The 19074-nt window shown below is 34.7% G+C and overlaps 1 protein-coding gene and 2 pseudogenes across 1 annotated transcript; all 3 read left to right on the top strand.

Annotated features, from left to right (window-relative positions):
* Positions 1-1011: 1011 nt before the first annotated feature.
* On the top strand, positions 1012-9709 carry LOC18042104 (annotated as a pseudogene).
* A 1128-nt stretch (positions 9710-10837) lies between these two features.
* On the top strand, positions 10838-12753 carry LOC18042102 (annotated as a pseudogene).
* A 3913-nt stretch (positions 12754-16666) lies between these two features.
* LOC18042734 lies at positions 16667-18636 on the top strand. Its single transcript, XM_006431555.2, has 2 exons — positions 16667-16850; positions 17580-18636. The coding sequence occupies exons 1-2, from the start codon at positions 16676-16678 to the stop codon at positions 18407-18409; spliced, it is 1005 nt and encodes a 334-aa protein (XP_006431618.1). The 5' UTR covers positions 16667-16675; the 3' UTR covers positions 18410-18636.
* The last annotated feature ends 438 nt before the right edge of the window (positions 18637-19074 follow it).

The raw sequence follows: 19074 nt of genomic DNA, 5'->3' as shown, positions 1-19074 counted from the left end.
ATATTATTATTAATGAATTAATATAATTATTACTATTAATAAATATATTAATATATTATTAACAATAATATATTAATAATTATGTGTTCCTGAATAAATAATCACAATAATTAATATATTATTATTGTAATTAATTAATTAATATCTATTATAATAATTATTAATATAATTATTATAATTAATTCATATATTATTATTATTAATTAATTAATTAAATTAATATTATTTATTAAATAAATAATATGATTATAAGTGAATTTTATGAAATAATTGAGGAGGGGAAGAGGGATCTACTAATTAAAATAATTTTTTTTTGGGGGTCAAGTTTAACAAAGAAAAGCAACGAAAATGATCCATCAATAATTTACTTGCACTGAAGTTCTGAATAAAAAAAATTTACAGTGACTAGTTGATTCAAAATAAGTTCTAGATTCATCTTTAAAAGCTATAAACAATTCTAGATTCATATTTAGAATTGAATACCAACAGAATTTAAGATCTGCTTTATCAATTAGGCTAAACTTAATTGCATTGGTTACCAAAAGCAGCAAAAAAATAATAATAATAAAGGAGACAAATGACTTTTACGTGTGTCCGCGAGATCTCGCTCATCTATTAGGAACACCAAGTAATTAAAGGTTACTTGTTCAGCGAACACCACTTGTCTTTAATTTTTTATTACTTCTTAAATAATATAAAATTCTTTACTGCTTCCTTAAAATCGCCTTTGACTCAATAAATCAATAAAATTTCTTCCAAAGATCTTAAGCACAATAAAGTCTTAAGATAGACATAAGAAAGCTGAAGACTAAAGATATTGTCGTATGTGATATGCGCCCACCTTCCTAGAATTCTAATGTTTGCATGAATTGCTCTCTAGTCTCTATCCATTTCCTTGATAATTCTAAGGTTTGTATCAGTTACATGTTAACCTTGTTTTGAGATTCAATAGATTGTTTCCTTAAAGCCATACACACCAAATCACTTTATTAAGGGAAAAGTCTTCAAATAATGGAGCTCTTTACAGCTGCCCCACAGGCAACACCTCAAATCCTAGGTAATATATATATATTTTTTCTTTTAAAACATTATTTCCAACTTCTTTATGCCCAAAAAAATTACAAAATCTTCCCTTGCACCTAATTAGAGCGACGGCTTTGTATTACAACGAAACTTGAACACCGTCACAATAAAATACATAATCTATGTTAGCTCTAAAGTTGGAGGTTACCACAAGTTTATGTTATTAGTCCAAGAATTATTCTCAGCCCGCGTGAGATTTTTTTTCTTCACCAATCGCCAAGAGATGCCAACACGAATAAACCTAACGTGGATTACAAATACTTGATGTTCCCATAAGATGCCGACACAGTTATACCTATCAACAAGTGTTCAATGAAGCTAAGTTATAAAAAGTAGGGGTGTTCAGAATCCAATTCGATCCGCTCAATCCGTCTAATCCGTGAAAATCCGATCCGTATAAATCCGATCCGTGGATCCGTGGATTGGATATGAATTGAAAATTTAAAAATCTGCAGTCGATGGATTAGATATAGATTTACTTTTGTAAATCCATAAAAATCTGTAAATCCGCCAATATATATATATATATATAGTTAAAAAATTATTATAAATTTAATTAAAGAATATTATGAATGTGACATTACATAGTTACATAAGCACTATAACATATCTTAGCCATTACTCAATAATAATATTAAATAATCAAATATACAAATATAACTTGTAAAAATTGTAAAACAAAATAAAAGCAAAGTCACACGCACTAGCAAAAGCAAAGTAACATAACGCTAAGTTACCACATTTGCAAAGGCACCCAAAAGCAAAGTAATGTAATGTCAAGTCACCAACAATTTGCAAACAAAAAACCCTAAGCATCCCTGCCGTCACACGCACTAGCAACACCCAATACTGGTTCGATACACTCTCGACACCGATTTGAAGGACGTCGGCCTCGTGATTCCAGCGAGAGCAAGCCATCTTCTTCCCCAAGTCCATCGAGCCACTTCACAATCACTAGTTCCAGCCAAACAATTGCACCATCACAATCTTCAAGATCGCCACCCGTACTTCTCTTGGTTCCCATCGTTGACGGCTCCGTAATCACCACTTTTCGACAAGTGCAATAGCCCTGGTGAAGGATTAGATTGTGTTTAGATTTAGAAACTTCGTCATTTGAATTAATTGTGGCTTTATTTGAATAATTAATTTCGGTGTTATATTAATGTATTATTGTAACTTTATTTGAACAATTAATCTTATTGTGTTATATTTTGAAACTTTAAATGTATTATTGTAGCTTTATTTGAACAATTAATCTCGATGTGCTATATTTTGAAACTTTGAATGTATTATTTTAGTTTTATTTAAATTAATTTGTTTAAATTTTATTCAAACAATTAATTTGTTTAAATTTTATTCAATTTTAAATTTAATTGGTAGTAAATTTATTTTTATATTAGATTTTTTTTTTAATTTCATTAGTTCATGGATTGGGGAGAACTAAAAATTTTTAATTCGGAAACTAATGCGCAAAATGGTGGATTGGATGTAGATTAAGTTAAATCCGCATCCGATCCGTAGACGTATGGATTGGATATGGATTGAGTCAAATCCGCATCCAATCCGCAGATGTATGGATTGGATTTGGATTGAGTTTAATCAATCTGTGGATTAGATTGGATTGAAAAATTATAATCCGTAAAATTGTGGATCGGATATGGATTGATGTCTAATCTGTAAAATCCGATCCTCGAACACCCCTAATAAAAAGATTGTAAGTTCTCTCTCACAGTTGCAAAACAGTGACAACAGATTGAAAAATGATTCTGCAGTTGCTTTTTCAAGTTACAAAGCAGCACCACCACCATTAACAAAGCAAAATTGTCCACATCTAGTTGCGTAAACAATGTTATAATTCCATTTCCATTCGGAATTTAGGAAATTGTCACCTTGATCAAACTTACGCAATAGATTGCAAATCCAATAAGCCAATTCTCAGAATCATCAGCCTGGAAGTGCTTGAATTCCAACTCCAAAACAGTACAATGCGATTAAATCAATCAGTGATCAGTTATTGTCAGGATAAAACTGTAGAAACAAGTTTTGTTAACCTGGAAAATCTCCCGTTTTACTTCCCTTATCATGACAATAAGTTCGCTAGCATCGGCTGCAACAACCTTGCCTGAATGTCGTCAGCTGATGGAGACTTGATTCTTGGTGGTTGCGTATCCATTTGTGATCCAAGAAACAAGTCAGAAGATGATAGCGGCAATGGCATCCAACGTTGCAAGAGAGGTCACTTGGGGTCTCAAAAGTTTCAATATTTCTATAAGCAGGATAAATAATTCAACAAGTAGCGGCAGCAACCAGGAAGGGGAATGCAAATTTCCAATTATTTTAGAAAAAATTCGTTTGTTAGCAACTTTAAGAGGGGCTCAAGGTGTTAAAAATTGGAAGCAAGTTCCTGTTATATTGGATTGGAGGATTCCCAATTCAACATTTGGCAAGTTAGAGAGGGATGAGTCGCCAACATTTACATCATCTCATTGCAAAAGTGATGAAAGTGGATTTTTTATTTGTTCTTGCAAAGAAAAATACCAAGGGAATCCCTCTTTTCTCCTAGGGTGTCAAGGTAAATTTATAGACTAAATTACATTCTAACTAAAAGCTAGTTTCATGATCTCTTTCTAAATTGCTAGTTGACTAATCTGATCCTGGAATCTACGTGACTTGGGTTCTAAGTATTTGTCTTATGGGCATAAAATGTTAAGAATGATACTAGAGCCAGCTTTTGACAGGCATAGATTCTTAAAGTGAGCTTAGTTTTTGGCAATTATGGAGGTTCTGTTTATTACTATGGTGTTATAATAAAATGGAAGCTGTGGTGGTGGAAAAAAATTGATAGAAATGCATAATAAAATATAGGCTTATCAATTAAATTACTTCAAGGTAAAAATTATAATTATTTATCAAGTACTTTCAGAGTTATGTTTGGACACAATAATAAATGGAGCCTAAGTGAAGTTATTTCAGAATACAAAATATTTAATTGGTTGGACAATGAAACTCTTTGACTTGAGGAATTTTTTATTTTTCGGTCTTTTTTTCATGTCAGATATTAATGAGTGTCAAGATGGAACTGCCAAATGCAGTGCAAATATGCATTGTGAAAATTTTGAAGGAGGCTACGTTGCATTAATCCCCGTAGAGCAAAGGTTTACACGATCATTTTAGGTATGCCTTTGTATATTTTCTATGCATTACATTGGTCACTTATTCTAGAAACAAAGATAAAGGTACGTAACTTGTTGATGCCAAAATCTGATTGTGTCGGTGGGTGTGGGGTACCGACTAAATTTCAATGCCAGCATTTGAATTTGTTTGTTTGAAGAGACGGTTACTAGCCTTAATTTAACAACCTGACCAAAAGTTGGCAACTAGGAATCTATAACCAGAAAAACAGTTAGGGTGTCGGAAGTGTTTTCGGCGTTAATCCTCCAATACTTAAATTAATATGCAAGGATTTTTGTGGAATAATCAAGTGTATAAATTTTGTGCAAGAATGAAAAAAAAAAGAACCAAAAAGAAAAATGTAAGAAGAAGTTCTCCCTTAAAATAAGAGGAAGAAGTAAAGACAAGATAAGGAAGGATAGAGATGGGTGAGGATGAAGAATCAGTTCAAAAAGTAAATCCTTTGAGATCCCATGGAGAATGAGATGAGATGAAGTTTTTTAAAAAATTGTCAACTGTTGGCATTCTTAGGAGTTTTATAGGGATCAAAATTGTCTCTAAGGATGACGCTATAGTAGGGTTTGGATAGAGTTTTCCCTTTATCCTCTATAAATTCTAGGATTATGGAGTTTTTGGATAAGATTTCGCATCCTTTACTCCCTAGGATCATGGGTTATGGGTTTTGCGGATAAAACACAATTCTTGGATTTTTTTTTTTAATGAAGTGCAAAGGTTGTTTTGACTGAGTTTGTCCCCAATTTCAACCGCCTCCTTGCCTACTGCTGCTCTCTAGTTTTTCCTCTGGGCCGTTTTAACTGGTGAGGTGAGCATAATCAAGCTTAAAGGAAAGCTCAATTCTAGTTGTCCTGCTTTATCACCCAAACATGAGTCCCTTAATTTTTAGTATTGAGAGTGTAACGAACAAAATTAGAAACTACATGTATAAAAATTCCCCTTCAACCAATACTCCTCACCAAGCCTGCTCACCGTTACCCATCTCTTTGTGTGTAATGCCCATGTCTCCTCTTTCGCCGAAGCTTAAGTTTTGCTGCTAGAATAATCAAGAAGAAGGATATTGAGGACATGGAAGGCTACCCCCTTGCTGAACTAATGAATGCCTTCTGATTTGGCTCCTACTAGTTGGATTGCATAGCGACCAGCTACAAAGAGTAGATTGCAGAGGATGATAATAGGATGAAAACCGAAATCCATACTTGGAAAAAGAGGACTACGATTCTTGAAGCTAAACTTAATGTTGAAATTTACAAGTTTGAATCGGAATTAAAGGACTTCAAGACTCAGCTTGGCAACCAAAAGCCTTCGTTTGAGTAGAGGATGAAATCGTTGCTCAAACGAAATTCTATTTACTTTGAGCAAGTTTATGCCTTGGTTTTTTCTGCTTGCATATTTATGGTGAGTTTTAGTAAGTTCTTGCCTACTTATGGTGAGTTGAGAACGAACGAGTTTTATATGTTCTCGCCTACATGGTGAGTTCTATTTGTTCTCACCTGAACAGGGACTGCTTGTTCTTGCCTACACATGGCGAGCTCTACTTGTTCTTGGCTACATATGGTGAGCTCTACTTGTTTTGGCCTACACATAGTGAGCTCTACTTGTTCCTGCCTACACATGGCAAGTTCTATTTGTTCTCGCATACACATGGCAAGTTCAATTTATTCTCGTCATACATTGCAAGTTCTATTTGTTCTCACCTACAAATGATGAGTTCAACATGTACTCAAAGTTCTCACTTAATCCTGGCGAGGTATGCAGATTCTTGCCTAGTCCTAACGAGTCTTATAGGTCTATGGAGTTCTCACCTAGTTCTAACGAGGTTTATAGATTCTCACCTAATCCTGACGAGGTTTACAGATTCTCACTTAGTCTTAAGGAATCTTAGAGGTTTACGGAGTTCTCGCGTAGTCTTAACAAGGTCTACAGATTCTCACTTAGTCCTGATGATTCTTATAGGTTTTTGGAGTTCTAGCCTTGTCCTGATGAGGTCCACGAATTCTTATGTAGTCCTGACCAGTCTTAGAGGTGTTCTCACCAAGTCGTGACGAGGTCTACAGATTCTCATTTGGTCCTAACTAGTCCAGTTAGTTAATTTTGATTCCTAGTCTCTCTTCGAGCAAGTTTGAGACTTGAAACTTTAACTTGCCTTAAAAATAATTTGTACTTTCATCTTTCTACTTGCCTACTCATGGCCATGCCGAATTAGTAAGTTTAGGCTTTTTTTTTTTTTTGGGTCTTATCCACGAGGTATCCTGGGGAGGGCCCCAATTGTGGGAGGCACCTTTAAGCCCGTACCACAACCCAGATTAGAAGTCCCCGCTCGAACCGGGAGGCACAGGTTCTCCCAACAAATGCGACTTCCCTGCGACTCGAACTGGGGAGCAAACCCAGTCAAGCCACTTAAGGGGACTCCATTGCCAGTGGAGCCAACACTTTGTTGGTAGTAAGTTTAGGCTTCTTATCTCACTTTTAGTGGATTTTGAGACTTGAAACCTTTACTTTCCTTAAAGTTTTCATGCTTTTATCTTTTTACTTGCTTACTCACGGCCGAACTGAATTAGAAAGTTTAGGCTTCTTGTTTCATCTCAAGCAAGTTTTGAAACTTAAAACCTTTACTTGCTTTAAAAGGATTTTGGGCTTTTATCTTTCTTCTTGCCTACTCATGGCTGAACTAAATTAGCAAGTTTAGCTTCTTGTCTCACCTTATGCAATTTTAAAGACTTGAAATCTTAACTTGCCTTAAAATAATTTTGAGCTTTTACCTTTTTCTTCGCCTACTCATAGCTGAGCTGAATTAGTAAGTTTAGGCTTCTTATCTCACATCAAGCAGATTTGGAGACTTGAAATCTTTACTTGCTTAAAACGATTTCATGCTTTTATCGTCTCACGATCGAGCTGAATTAGTAAGTTTAGGCTTCTTGTCTCACCTTGAGTAAATTTTAAAACTTGAAATTTTACTTGCCTTAAACAATTTGTTTTGTTTCTTCTCTTCATCATATCATTGACGAACAGGTATGATCGGCCTAAGGTTTGATGGAGTGTTCTTTTGATGATTGGGTCTCAACTAATTTCCATTGGTTGAAATGAGGAGAATCTAGCCTGAGCATTTTGCCGTAAGTACGGTGTAGTGCTTATCATGTTACTTCTCTCGTTGTCATTCTATCGTGATACCTAATTAGCATGCTTCCCTTTTAAGCTCTTCTTTCTCATCTTCTCAACTCTTCAAGTTGCTCGCTTTTGACTCTAGCAACTTTCTCTTTTTTAATCCATATATCTATCTTTACTTGGTTGTAGACTTAGCTGATCGTTGGCGCCCTCAAATTATACCACGACCTAGCTATCTTCACTTCTTCTTTTAATCCCTTCAAAGCCTGAAGATAATTTAAAGCACCAAGCTTCAAAGATGTTTTATGGTATCTTTTCACAAAATCCTTAATGGTTTCCTCCTTACTTTTTTTTAGACTCATAAGTTCCATTACATGCCCTACATAACTGGTCAAAGGTTCTTATACTTCCTTGAGATACTTTTTTTACCAATCACGTGCTCGTTCTCCTAGTGTCAAAGGAAATGCTCTACACCTCTACAATGATATTAAGCACTTAAGCTTTACACTCCTCTCATTTCATTAAATTGCTCTATGTGGATCAAGGGGCCACTCTTGGTTTGGTAAGAAGAAGACTATTAGAATTATAGTGTTCATGATTTCTACTAATAGTGGGGACTCATTATCCATCATTATCTTCTAACTTTGAGTTCTTCCTCAATCTTGCATCTCTTTGATGATTCATGCTAGCCTTCGTACCTTGGCTTCAAACTCTCCAGTGTGACCAGGATTCTGTACCACTATTTGCTCAGGTTTTCTCTCTGTGTTTGACTGATGTTACCTCAACACTCTTTCCTTAATATTCTTCTCTCTTCGTGCCCCTATCGTGAGGTTTGGGCTTTTCTGAAGGGGATCATCCATTCCTGGTAGCATCGGTATAATTTTTAGTGGTCTTTCCGGTGCCTATCTTCTATGGTTTAACTCAGGCATGTCCATATTCCTAACATGATTCTTTTTATTAAGCCTCTTTTTCCTTCCCTTAGCTCCAGTAATGGCATAGCCAAGCTATCCATTTGTCTTTCCATCCATTCTATTCTTTAATTCACCACCTATCTCTAACCTCATGGGCGGTTTTTTGTAAAATGGCATTTTCATTAACCATAGGTCTCCCTTTCTCTCTCCATTTCATCATCATTGATATTCATCCTTAATTCACCCACTTTGTGCTCGCTTATTCCTCTTAAACCCTCACATATGTTGATTTAGTAGAGTGGCTTCTTGTACTGTCCCCCCAGACAGCGCCAAAATGTTGACGCCAAAATCTGATCATGTTAGTGTGTGGGACACTCACCAAATTCCAACTCCAGTGTTTGAATTTGTTTGTGTGGAGAGACGATTTCTAGACTTGATTTAACAACCTAAGTAGAAGTTACTAACTAAGAATCTAACCCAGCAAGCAGGAAATGGCCAGCACGATTCTGTCCAGGTGAGCATCTGCAACAAGGAAAACGGTCTGGGACACTAAAATTTTCTCTGGTATTAATCCTTTGACATTCAAGTCAATATTAAGGATTTTTGCGGGATAATTAAGTGTATAAATTTTATGTAAAAACGAATAAAGGTGAAGCAAAAAGAAGGAACCTTATAAACCTGTATGGCTATTCTCTTCGACTGTACTTATAAATGCAAGACAGGTGTTTAATGGCTTAAAATTAATATTTTTTATTATAATTTAATTTTTTCTTCTTATTACTTGCATGAAAGTATCAGTGACAATAATAAAATGGTTTTGATCGGGCTCAAGATAGAGAATGATATTGCAGGCATTGACAGTTTGACACAAGCATTAGCGGTTTGTTTCTTGCTATTGGAACATTATGGCTGTGCATCATAATAAGAAAAAGAATCAAGCAAAAAGAGAAGAATTTAAAACAGAATGGCGGTCTGCTTTTAGAAAAACAATTGAATTCACTTGACACAAGCACTAACAGGTGCAGGAAATTTAATTCCAAGAATTAGACAAGGCCATTGATCATTTCAATGTCAATAGAATTCCTGGCCGGGGAGGTCAAGGTACTGTTTACAAAAGAATGTTGACAGATGGAGGAATCATTGCAGTGAAGAAATCCAAAGTAGTTGATGATCATCAAAGCTTGAAGAGTTCATTAACGAGGTTGTAATTCTTTTGCAAATTAGCCATAAACATGTGGTTAAGCTTTTGGGATGTTGCTTAGAGGTTGAGGTTCCTTTTACTCGTACAAGAGTTCATTCCCAATGGAACCTTCTTTCAATATCTTCATGATCCATCTAAAGAGCTTTCACTTACATAGGAAATGCGTTTACGGATTGCTACAGATGTTGTTGAAGCGCTTGTTTTCTTGCATTCATCAGCTTAGATTAAAAATCAAGGCCTCCATTTATTGATTTATATGCTTTATTCAGAGCAAAATGTCTCTTGAATTTGCATTAATTAACCTTACACCCCCAGGTCAGTCGATAGAAGCTCCCAAATTTAATGTTATATTTATTCACTTCAGTAAAATAATTAAATTAATTTCGCGGAGCCCCAAATTGATGTAAATATCACGAACACTTAACTATATAATAATACCTAATTACAGATCTTTGCATTTTTAGCGTATAGACACCATCGTTTTATGATGTTATAAAAAATTATGTAATTATCCAGATATTCACACTAGAGAAAGACTCTCCAACTATATAAATATGTTTTTAGATATAAACGGGGTTGTTAGAAGATTGCTACTTGAGGACAACTACTTGAACCGTTGAACATTTGCTAGTAGAAGCCAAAGACATCATGAAAACGAATAGACATGAAAAATTCTATATAAGCCGTTAATAAAATATATAGAAGGATTAATTATTTTATATGTGATTATTATTTGACTTTTAATTTGTCCATTTTCTTACTTAGGTGAGCGAATAATAAATAATATATAATCTCATTTTCCACATGATGCGTGAAAAAGGAAACAAATATGTATATATATAGGGAAATTACCGATTTCTCCCCCTACTATAATCATTATATACCATTTACACTCTTATTGTTTTTATAATAGCCAATAACCTCTTGATATCATAAGTTTATACTATCGTCTTTATTTTCAAAAAAAAAAAATTATTTATATTTATTATAGATTAAATAAATCACTAGCATGAAAATTAAAATAAAATAATCAAGTATTAAAAATAAGAAATATATGTTTTGATGTGAAAAAAATTAATAATAAAATATTTTTCTTGTACTTTTTACATTTAGTTTTAAAATATTATAAATTTTTTATTATAAGAAAATGTTTACAAAATAAAAAATACAAGAAAATATTTTATTGTTAATTTTTGTGTTCATATCAATATATATTTCTTACTTTTAACACTTATTTTTATATTTTAATTTTCATTCATGTGATTTATTTAATCTATAATAAATATAAATAAAAGTACAAATGAAAATAAAGGCAATATTGTGAATTATTGCCGTCAGAGAGTTACTGGCTTCTATAAAAACGGTAGGAGAGTAAATGATATATATTCATTACAAGAGGATGAAAATTGCCAATATATATATCCATAGAGTGAGAACTGAGATTAACAAAGCAACAAGAGACCATTCGAACTACGCATAGAGACCCAGCAAGAATCTTGCAATATGCTACCAAGGAATGGAAGGCGAGTGATACTTTTCCCTCTGCCATTCCAAGGCCACATAAACCCTATGCTTCAGCTTGCAAACATCCTCTATAGCAAAGGATTTTCAATCACCATTGTCCACACCGAGTTCAACTCTCCAAACTTTCGTAAGTACCCTCATTTTGATTTCCATTCATTCTCAGATGGCGTATCGGAAATTGAAGCAACCACAGAGGATATCCCAGCTTTTCTTGCGGCCCTCAATGCCAAGTGCGTCGTGCCATTTTGGGATTGCTTGGCTAAGTTGTAGATGTCAAACACACAGGAGGATGATTCTTTTGCTTGCTTAATCACAGATTCAGCCTGGCATTTCGCACATGCTGTTGCTAATGACTTTAAGCTTCGCACGTTAGTGTTACAGTCCTGTAGTATCTCAGCCCATCTTGCTTTTGCTGCCTATCCAATTGTACGGGAAAAGGGTTACCTTCCTATACAAGGTGCGATGGTGATAATGCTTTCGAGTTACAAGAAATTAAAAATGCTCTGGTCTGGATGTCTACATAAATTTTTGTGCACGTACGCAATTTTTAATTTACCATCGATGTAATTGTGTTCGCACAAAAATTCATATGGATGTCTAAATCTGAGTATGACTCAAGAAGTCCTCCCTAAATTTTGTTCTCGTTATTTTATTTTAAAAAATCTACATACTAATACAATTTTTCATTTGCTTTCTCCGCTTATTAGATTCCCAATTAGAAGCACCGGTGATAGAGCTCCCACCGTTAAGAGTCAAAGACATTCCAAGTTTTAAATCAAAAGATCCAGAAGATCTTCATAAACTGTTATTGGCCATCGACAGTCAATTACAGGCCTCCTCCGGAATGATATGGAACTCCTTTCAAGACCTTGAAAAAGTTCAACTAACCACAATACACAAACAGTACTATAATTCCATCTCGGGGTTCGTAGTAGGCCCATTTCACAAGTACTTTCCGGCCTCTTCAAGTAGCTTACGGTCACAAGATCAAAGCTCCATTTCTTGGTTAGAAAAACAAGCACCTAAATCTGTAATATACGTAAGCTTTGGTAGTGTTGCTGCTATTAGCGAGACAGAATTTTTGGAGATAGCTTGGGGACTAGCCAATAGTATGGTTCCCTTTCTCTGGGTGATTCGACCAGGACTAGTCCGCGGAGCAGAATGGCTTGAACCATTGCCAAAAGGGTTCCTGAAAAAAGTAGATGGAAGGGGATACATAGTGAAATGGGCTCCTCAGCAAGAGGACTAGCTCATCCTGCTGTTGGAGGGTTTTGGACACACAGTGGCTGGAATTCAACATTGGAGAGTATATGTGAAGGAGTCCCCATGATTTGTCAGCCTTTTCTTAGTGACCAAATGGTGAATGCAAGATATGTTAGTCATGTTTGGAGAATTGGGCTGCACTTAGAGGGGAAGCTGCAGAGAAAAGAGATTGAAAGAGCAATCAGAAGAGTAATGGTAGAAGCTACAGAAGGACACGAAATGAGAGAGAGGATTTTGCAGTTGAAGGAGAAAGTGGATGTTTGTTTGAAGAAAGGAGGTTCTTCTTATCAATCCCGCCAGAGATTGGTTGATCACATACTATCATTCACTTGAAGTGGCTCGAAAAATCAGTTAAATTCTTCAAATAGGTCCCACCGATCTCCTCCTCCTTACTAATGAAAGCACGTAATAATCGGTTATATAAATATTAGCCTCCAAGAGCTTCGTCTGAGTCATTTTTAAGCAAAATTTAGTCAATTACACGAGCTTGTGATATCAAAATAATAATAACTATCAATATGTGGCTTGTGTGTGATAACGAGAAGGATATATAAGACTTCCATGTGAAATATTAAATACTTCCATGTGAGTGTTATTGTATCTGGTCTTACAGTTGTAAATATTCTTGTAATTAATTATTTTGTAGCTAATGTTTATATATATATATATTTTTGTCTTAACCACGAAATATCTTGGGGAGAGTCCCAACTGTGGAAAGCACCTTTAAGCCTGTACCACAACCTAGACTAGAAGTCCTCGCTTGAACCGGGAGGCACAAGTCCTGGGAAGCACCTTTAAGCCTGTACCACAACCCAGATTAGAAGTCCTCGCTCGAACCGGGAGGCACAAGTCCTCCCAATAAAGGCGACTTCCATGCGACTCGAACTGGGGAGCAAACTCAGTCAAACCACTTAAGGAGACTCCATTGCCAGTGAAGCCAACACTTTATTGGTAATGTTTATACTTTTAACTTAAGTAAAGTGCAACAGATATGAACCCAATAAACCTGAGGCTTACACAATTTCCCTTTAAAGCTTCATTGTTTTAATATGTACTCGAAATTTTTAAATCGAAAAAACAGTTTTATATTCGTGAAATTGACATTTAAATATAAAATTTGACATAATCGAAATAAGTTGAAATCAATAAAAATAAAATAAAATCAATGCCTATTTACTTAATTAATTGAAAGTAATCAGTTTTATCTCATTTCTTATTAGTACGCTATCATTAATTTTTTTTTAGTAAAATACTTTATTTTTCAAGAGCACTACTATTTAAATAGAAAAATTAAACCGACGAGAGACGCAATTAACTGTATCATCATGCAATACAAAACAAAAAAAGAAAAAAGAAAAGAAAAAGAAATTAATTAATGCTATATTATCACACGGACCGAATTATAAGATTTTCCACTTTTTAATTCGTAAGGTCCACAAATAAGAATAAAAATGGGAAAAAGGTGGCATAAATTGTGCCACGCCAGCTTACCTCGGTCACCGAGATGAAAAGATTCGTGGACCCCCTGTGCCCGACACGTGTCTTCAGTTCTTTTTGTGGTGTGATAACGACGTGAGGTCTAATCAACCGACGCGAGGACGACACGACGTATGTGCTCCAGGCTCGTTGAGGTTATACACTGAATTTTTCTAATTTTATTTTTCAAATTCCATAAATGCCCTTTTAGTAGGGATGACAAAAATTCTCATGGAGACGGGTACCCTCGGGAATTTTCTCTATTCAGAGAGGGTATGGGGATAATTTCATACCCAATTTCTTATTCGAGAAAATTTTTTTACCCAATTTTTTATTCGGGGAGGGGACGGGGATGAGGTGGAATCCCTGTCCCCTACCTATTTCCCCATTTTAATTTTTAATTTTTAATTTTATTTTAATTTTTTAAAATTACTAGTAAATAAATTATAAAATTATAAATATTGGTAAAAATAAAAAATATCAAAATATTTATATTACTAAACTTTTAGGCCTAATTAACTAATTAAAGTCCTAAATTTTTATTTAGAATATTAAAAAGACCGAATAGATTCTATTAGCCCAACATTTTTTTTTTATTTTAATATTCTTTAAATATTTTAAACTGAAATCTATTTTTTATTTATTTTTAGATGTTATAATTACCCACAGCGAATCACAATTTTAATATCTAATCTAATATTTGCTCTTGATTTACTCCGATTTAACTATTGTGTTGTAAAGGGAATAGTTCACATTTATAAAGTGTCCACGCCACCATTGAAAAAGTTAATTTTGAATCTAAATTCGATTTTATTTGTAACAATTTTGTATTAGACTATTAATTTGTTCATGATAGTTTGTAAAAGAAGTTTGTATCCCTTGCATGTTGCGTTACTTACTAATTTAATGTATGTGACTTTTGTAATAGATATTAATATAAGATATATTTCGAACTTTACTTTTATTTGAATTTTTTATTTTAATATGATTAACTCAAAATCAAAAAAAAAATGTATTAGTTATTCGGGGATCGGGGACCCTCAGGGATCCCCTGTTATTATTCGGGGAGGAGATGAAGATTCTCTCAAGTAATTCTAATGGGGACGGGAACAAGACGGGAACATACGCAAAATATCAGGGATGGGTACAGGGAGATCGGTCCCCTCCCCTCCCCATTGCCATCCCTACCTTTTAGGTGCAAATGACATCAAGCTTTCATGGGTTGTCCGATTGTTGCTCCTTTCTCATCAAGTTATGATGATAATTATGTCGTATATATTCCAATCCACACGACACGTGTGATTAACATCCTTTCAGGCATGAAATTCTTATTTAGTTTCCTAATTAATTTCCTTAATGTGTTTACATGTAAACAAAAAAAAAGTTAATTTCTTGGATCTAATTATTCAAACATTTATTTTAATAATTTTAAAAAAAAATTTGCTACGCCTGAATTATTGCACCTCATCTAATAGATTTTGATTAAATAATCATAGAAAGCTTCGAACTTTCTTGGAGACCAAGAAATCCCTTCCCGCAAGTGAGGGAGGAGTTAGACAAAAAGAAAAGAAATTTAGACAAAAAGAAAGGAATTGGCTTAGACAAATCTTTTTTGTCGATAACTTCAAACCAATAATAAAAAAAAAAGAAATAAAAAAAGAAAAGCGAGGGAATGGGGGTTTTGGTTCCTCTGGTGGTGCTTCCACGGGTTCAGGAGTTGCAACCATTTATGTGGGTTTTAAGGTTAGTTGATAAATCTCGAATCAGACCATTTGTACGTACTTCAACAAAAGAAGCACAAACCTCTTTGACATAAGATTTTTTTTTTTAAAATAGAAAATGGGTAACTTTATGCCTGCGAATCGGTTCGAACAAGAGAAGTACGCCATCACAACTGCAAACACAAATATCCAATTTTTTGGCTAATAGAGGGATCAAATGGTATAGTTCTTTTTTTTTTTGACGTAATCCCCGGAGTTTTTGGCTCTAGAAGAAGAGATTCTTGGTCCATCTTGGGTGATATAAAATCGGCCTATTTTTGACATCATATCGATAGTTAGCGCACTCTAGATGGTGATGTTAGTAAATGCTACTTATTCCATATATTACAAGTCTTTGAAATTGAATTAAGCTAATTAAACTCAATAAATTATATGTTGTATTGTTAAATACAATGATTCATCTTGTGATCTAAATTTTAAAGTAAGAACATTTCTAATTCACCTCTTATAAGTAAGAAAAGATTCAACTCTTCAAAAATTTTGATTAATCATACAAACGAGAGAACCATGAATTAGTAATAATAAATGCTTAATAATTTTATCTCTTATCTAATTAAAAACCACAACACTTCAATTTTAAACATAACTTTATTTTTATCTTTAGAAAATTTCCATTATTGTGAGTTTTAACTTCACTTTAAAAGTATCATATCAAAGGTGCTTCAATTATAAAACATACCCAATTTTTTCTCCATTATGTATATCGAATAACCAAATCAAAATACCAAAATTAGCAACAATTATCTAAAAGAATAAAGAGTAGAGTATATTCCCCCATGAAGGGCATATTGATAAATTCACTATAAACTAAACTTCCCTGGAAAATAGCAATATACATGAAGAAACTGAAGAATAAAAAATTTGAAAGACCACAGAGACACAGTACCCCAAGAAATAGCCAACAGCCAAACAACTTACCTGCGGTCTCCTCAAATTTTCAGCTATTTTTAGAAATTACCCAGAAATTATCTTCACGTTCAATCTCTACCCATTTTTCCAAGCTTCCATTTTCATCTTTTATTCATCTGAATCCGAGAAAGCATCGTTTCATCCCCTTTTGATAAGAAATTTAAAAAAAATAATCTTTTTTTTTGCTTTTAATTATTAGAATTTGATTTGATTGGGTTACAAAAAAATAAAATAAAATGTCTGAAGGTGGTGGGGATGAAGCGTTGTCGTCTTTGAATTCGCCGAGGAGCAGGGTTAAGTTTTTGTGCAGTCATGGCGGGAAAATCTTGCCCAGAGCAGTAGATGGAAATCTTAAGTACGTGGGTGGTGAGACACGCGTCGTTGCTGTTCCTCGTGAGATCAATTTTTCAGGTATAAAATTTAATCTTTTATATTTTATTGATAAATGTGTATGAATGTTATTAAATTCGCCAGAACCATTCGAGTTCCATTGTGGTTTTTGGAAAATGAACGGTTTAGATTCGATCATTTTAGGAAATGTGGACTCCCAAATTGCTGAGGAATGATGAATGATGCATTTTTGGATCATGTATTGGAAACTTTTCATGTGCATCCATACTGTTACTGGCTTTTTATGAATCATAGATAAAGATTAATGAAAATGGAGTGATCTCTCTCAATGATTCTCGATATATTGATTGATACTGTAGAATGACTCCTAAATAAATGATACGTCATATGTCACAAATGACTATATGGGTAAATTGAGCTAGAAAATGATCTTGTTAATTGAATATATATGTAGTTGTTTTTGTATCTTATTAACTTTGAACTACGAAGAATTTAACGCCTATAGAATAGAATTGACATATCTGGAAACACATTTTGTGAAGTAATATTATTGTGAACGACACCTTAGTCACCATTTTGTGCTACTGACAAGCTATGTATAAGTTAATTGTATCGTGTGCAACATTTTATGTTTCGAAAATCATGTAGGCTTGCCCGTTTTAGTAAAGAGTTATGGGTGCTGGTTAACAATAGAGAAATTATGTACGAAGCTTTTTGCTTCAGACAGTACTAGAATATCTTTTACTCATCTTTTATATGACATCCAGTTCCTCTTTTTTTGGAATGCAGAGCTAATGAAGAAGCTTAGCACAATAGATGATGGTGACATAGTTCTCAAGTACCAGCTGATTCCTGAGGATCTAGATTCCTTGGTGTCTGTTAGAAACGATGAAGATGTGAAGCATATGATGGAGGAATATGATCGTCATGGAAGCGAAGGCACTCCAAGACTCAGAGCCTTCTTGTTCCCCTCCACTCCTGTTGTAGTTGAAAGCCAAATACCCCCCATGGATCCCCTAGCGGTTGAGCAGCGTTACATTGATGCAATCAATGGCATTGTTCGTACAACTACTAATGGGAGGCTCACCCCAATCAAAGCGACACGTTCATCATGCCTTTCCTCTGCTTGTTCTTCCCCGAAATCGGGCTCCCCCGACAGCATGGCTGTTGAATCCATGCCTCACGAATCCATATTGATGGATGGCTACCAGAATAGTAGACTATCCATGCATAAAGTTCAAAGCTCTCCTAGTCTTTACAATCTCAGCAATCCCCACCTCCAAAGCAGCAGTGTTAGCCCTCATCATTTTTACCAGAATCCTCAGCATTACTACCAGAACCACCATCAACCTCACCCTCCTTACCAACCTCACAGACCAGCACCACTACCTGTTTCAACAGGTCCAGTTGACTTGTCGAGAGGTCCGATGGGACATGGTCAAGCCCTCTACCACTCCAGAAGTTACTCAGCAAGTAGAAACTATTTAGGACTTGGAACCCACAACAAATACGCAGGCTTTGATGAGTCGATGTACGGGTGTAGGAGGTCAGAGACAGCAGGGAGTCTACCCCATAGTCCAAAGAAAAGCAATTTTTATGAAGGCAAGGGATCAGGGTGAAATCTTAAACACACGAATTAAACAACTGAAACGTTGGTAAATATGATTCTGTTTTCTGTTCGGTACATTAAATTTGTGCATCCTCCCCAGTTTTGCTGCTGTAAATTGTTGCCCCGCATCGTGACTAGGTTCTATTAATGTTACTTGTGTAAAAACCATACAATCATGAGTAATGAAGAGTGTTGAAGACAGAATTTTTAGCGGAAGCTTGGTATTTAGCTTCTCTATCCAGTCCTAAATCTTAAAATCAAGCAATGTTCGTAAAATCTCTCATAGAAACAAGAAGGATCTAGTATTTCAATTCGATTCATCAAAATGGAGCATTTATAGAAGGAATTGTCAATTACAGGAGGCATATTTTGAGGAAACAAGAGAATAACGAACATAGATTCACCTTCCCTAATACATATGCTCTGATCCAATGTTTTGAGTTTGTTAAAATCTGAGAAAAGAATTCCCTCACCCCCAATTTATAATCTATATAATCTAAGATCTTGAATTTAAAATCTTGAATTTGTTAAAATCCCAAAAACTATCAGCCCTTATGTGTGTATACACAGATGTACATATATATTTTCAATATATTGTGGCTCTCTCCTGCTTCAAAAGCAAATTATCAACCGCACAGCTTCTTGAATCTTAATGGGTAAAAAGCAACCAAGCGA

Source organism: Citrus clementina, unplaced genomic scaffold (assembly GCF_000493195.1).
Source record: "Citrus clementina cultivar Clemenules unplaced genomic scaffold, Citrus_clementina_v1.0 scaffold_5, whole genome shotgun sequence".
NCBI lineage: Eukaryota > Viridiplantae > Streptophyta > Magnoliopsida > Sapindales > Rutaceae > Citrus > Citrus x clementina.
The sequence above is the reverse complement of the archived record's forward strand: the minus strand, read 5'-3'. Positions and strand labels throughout refer to the sequence as shown.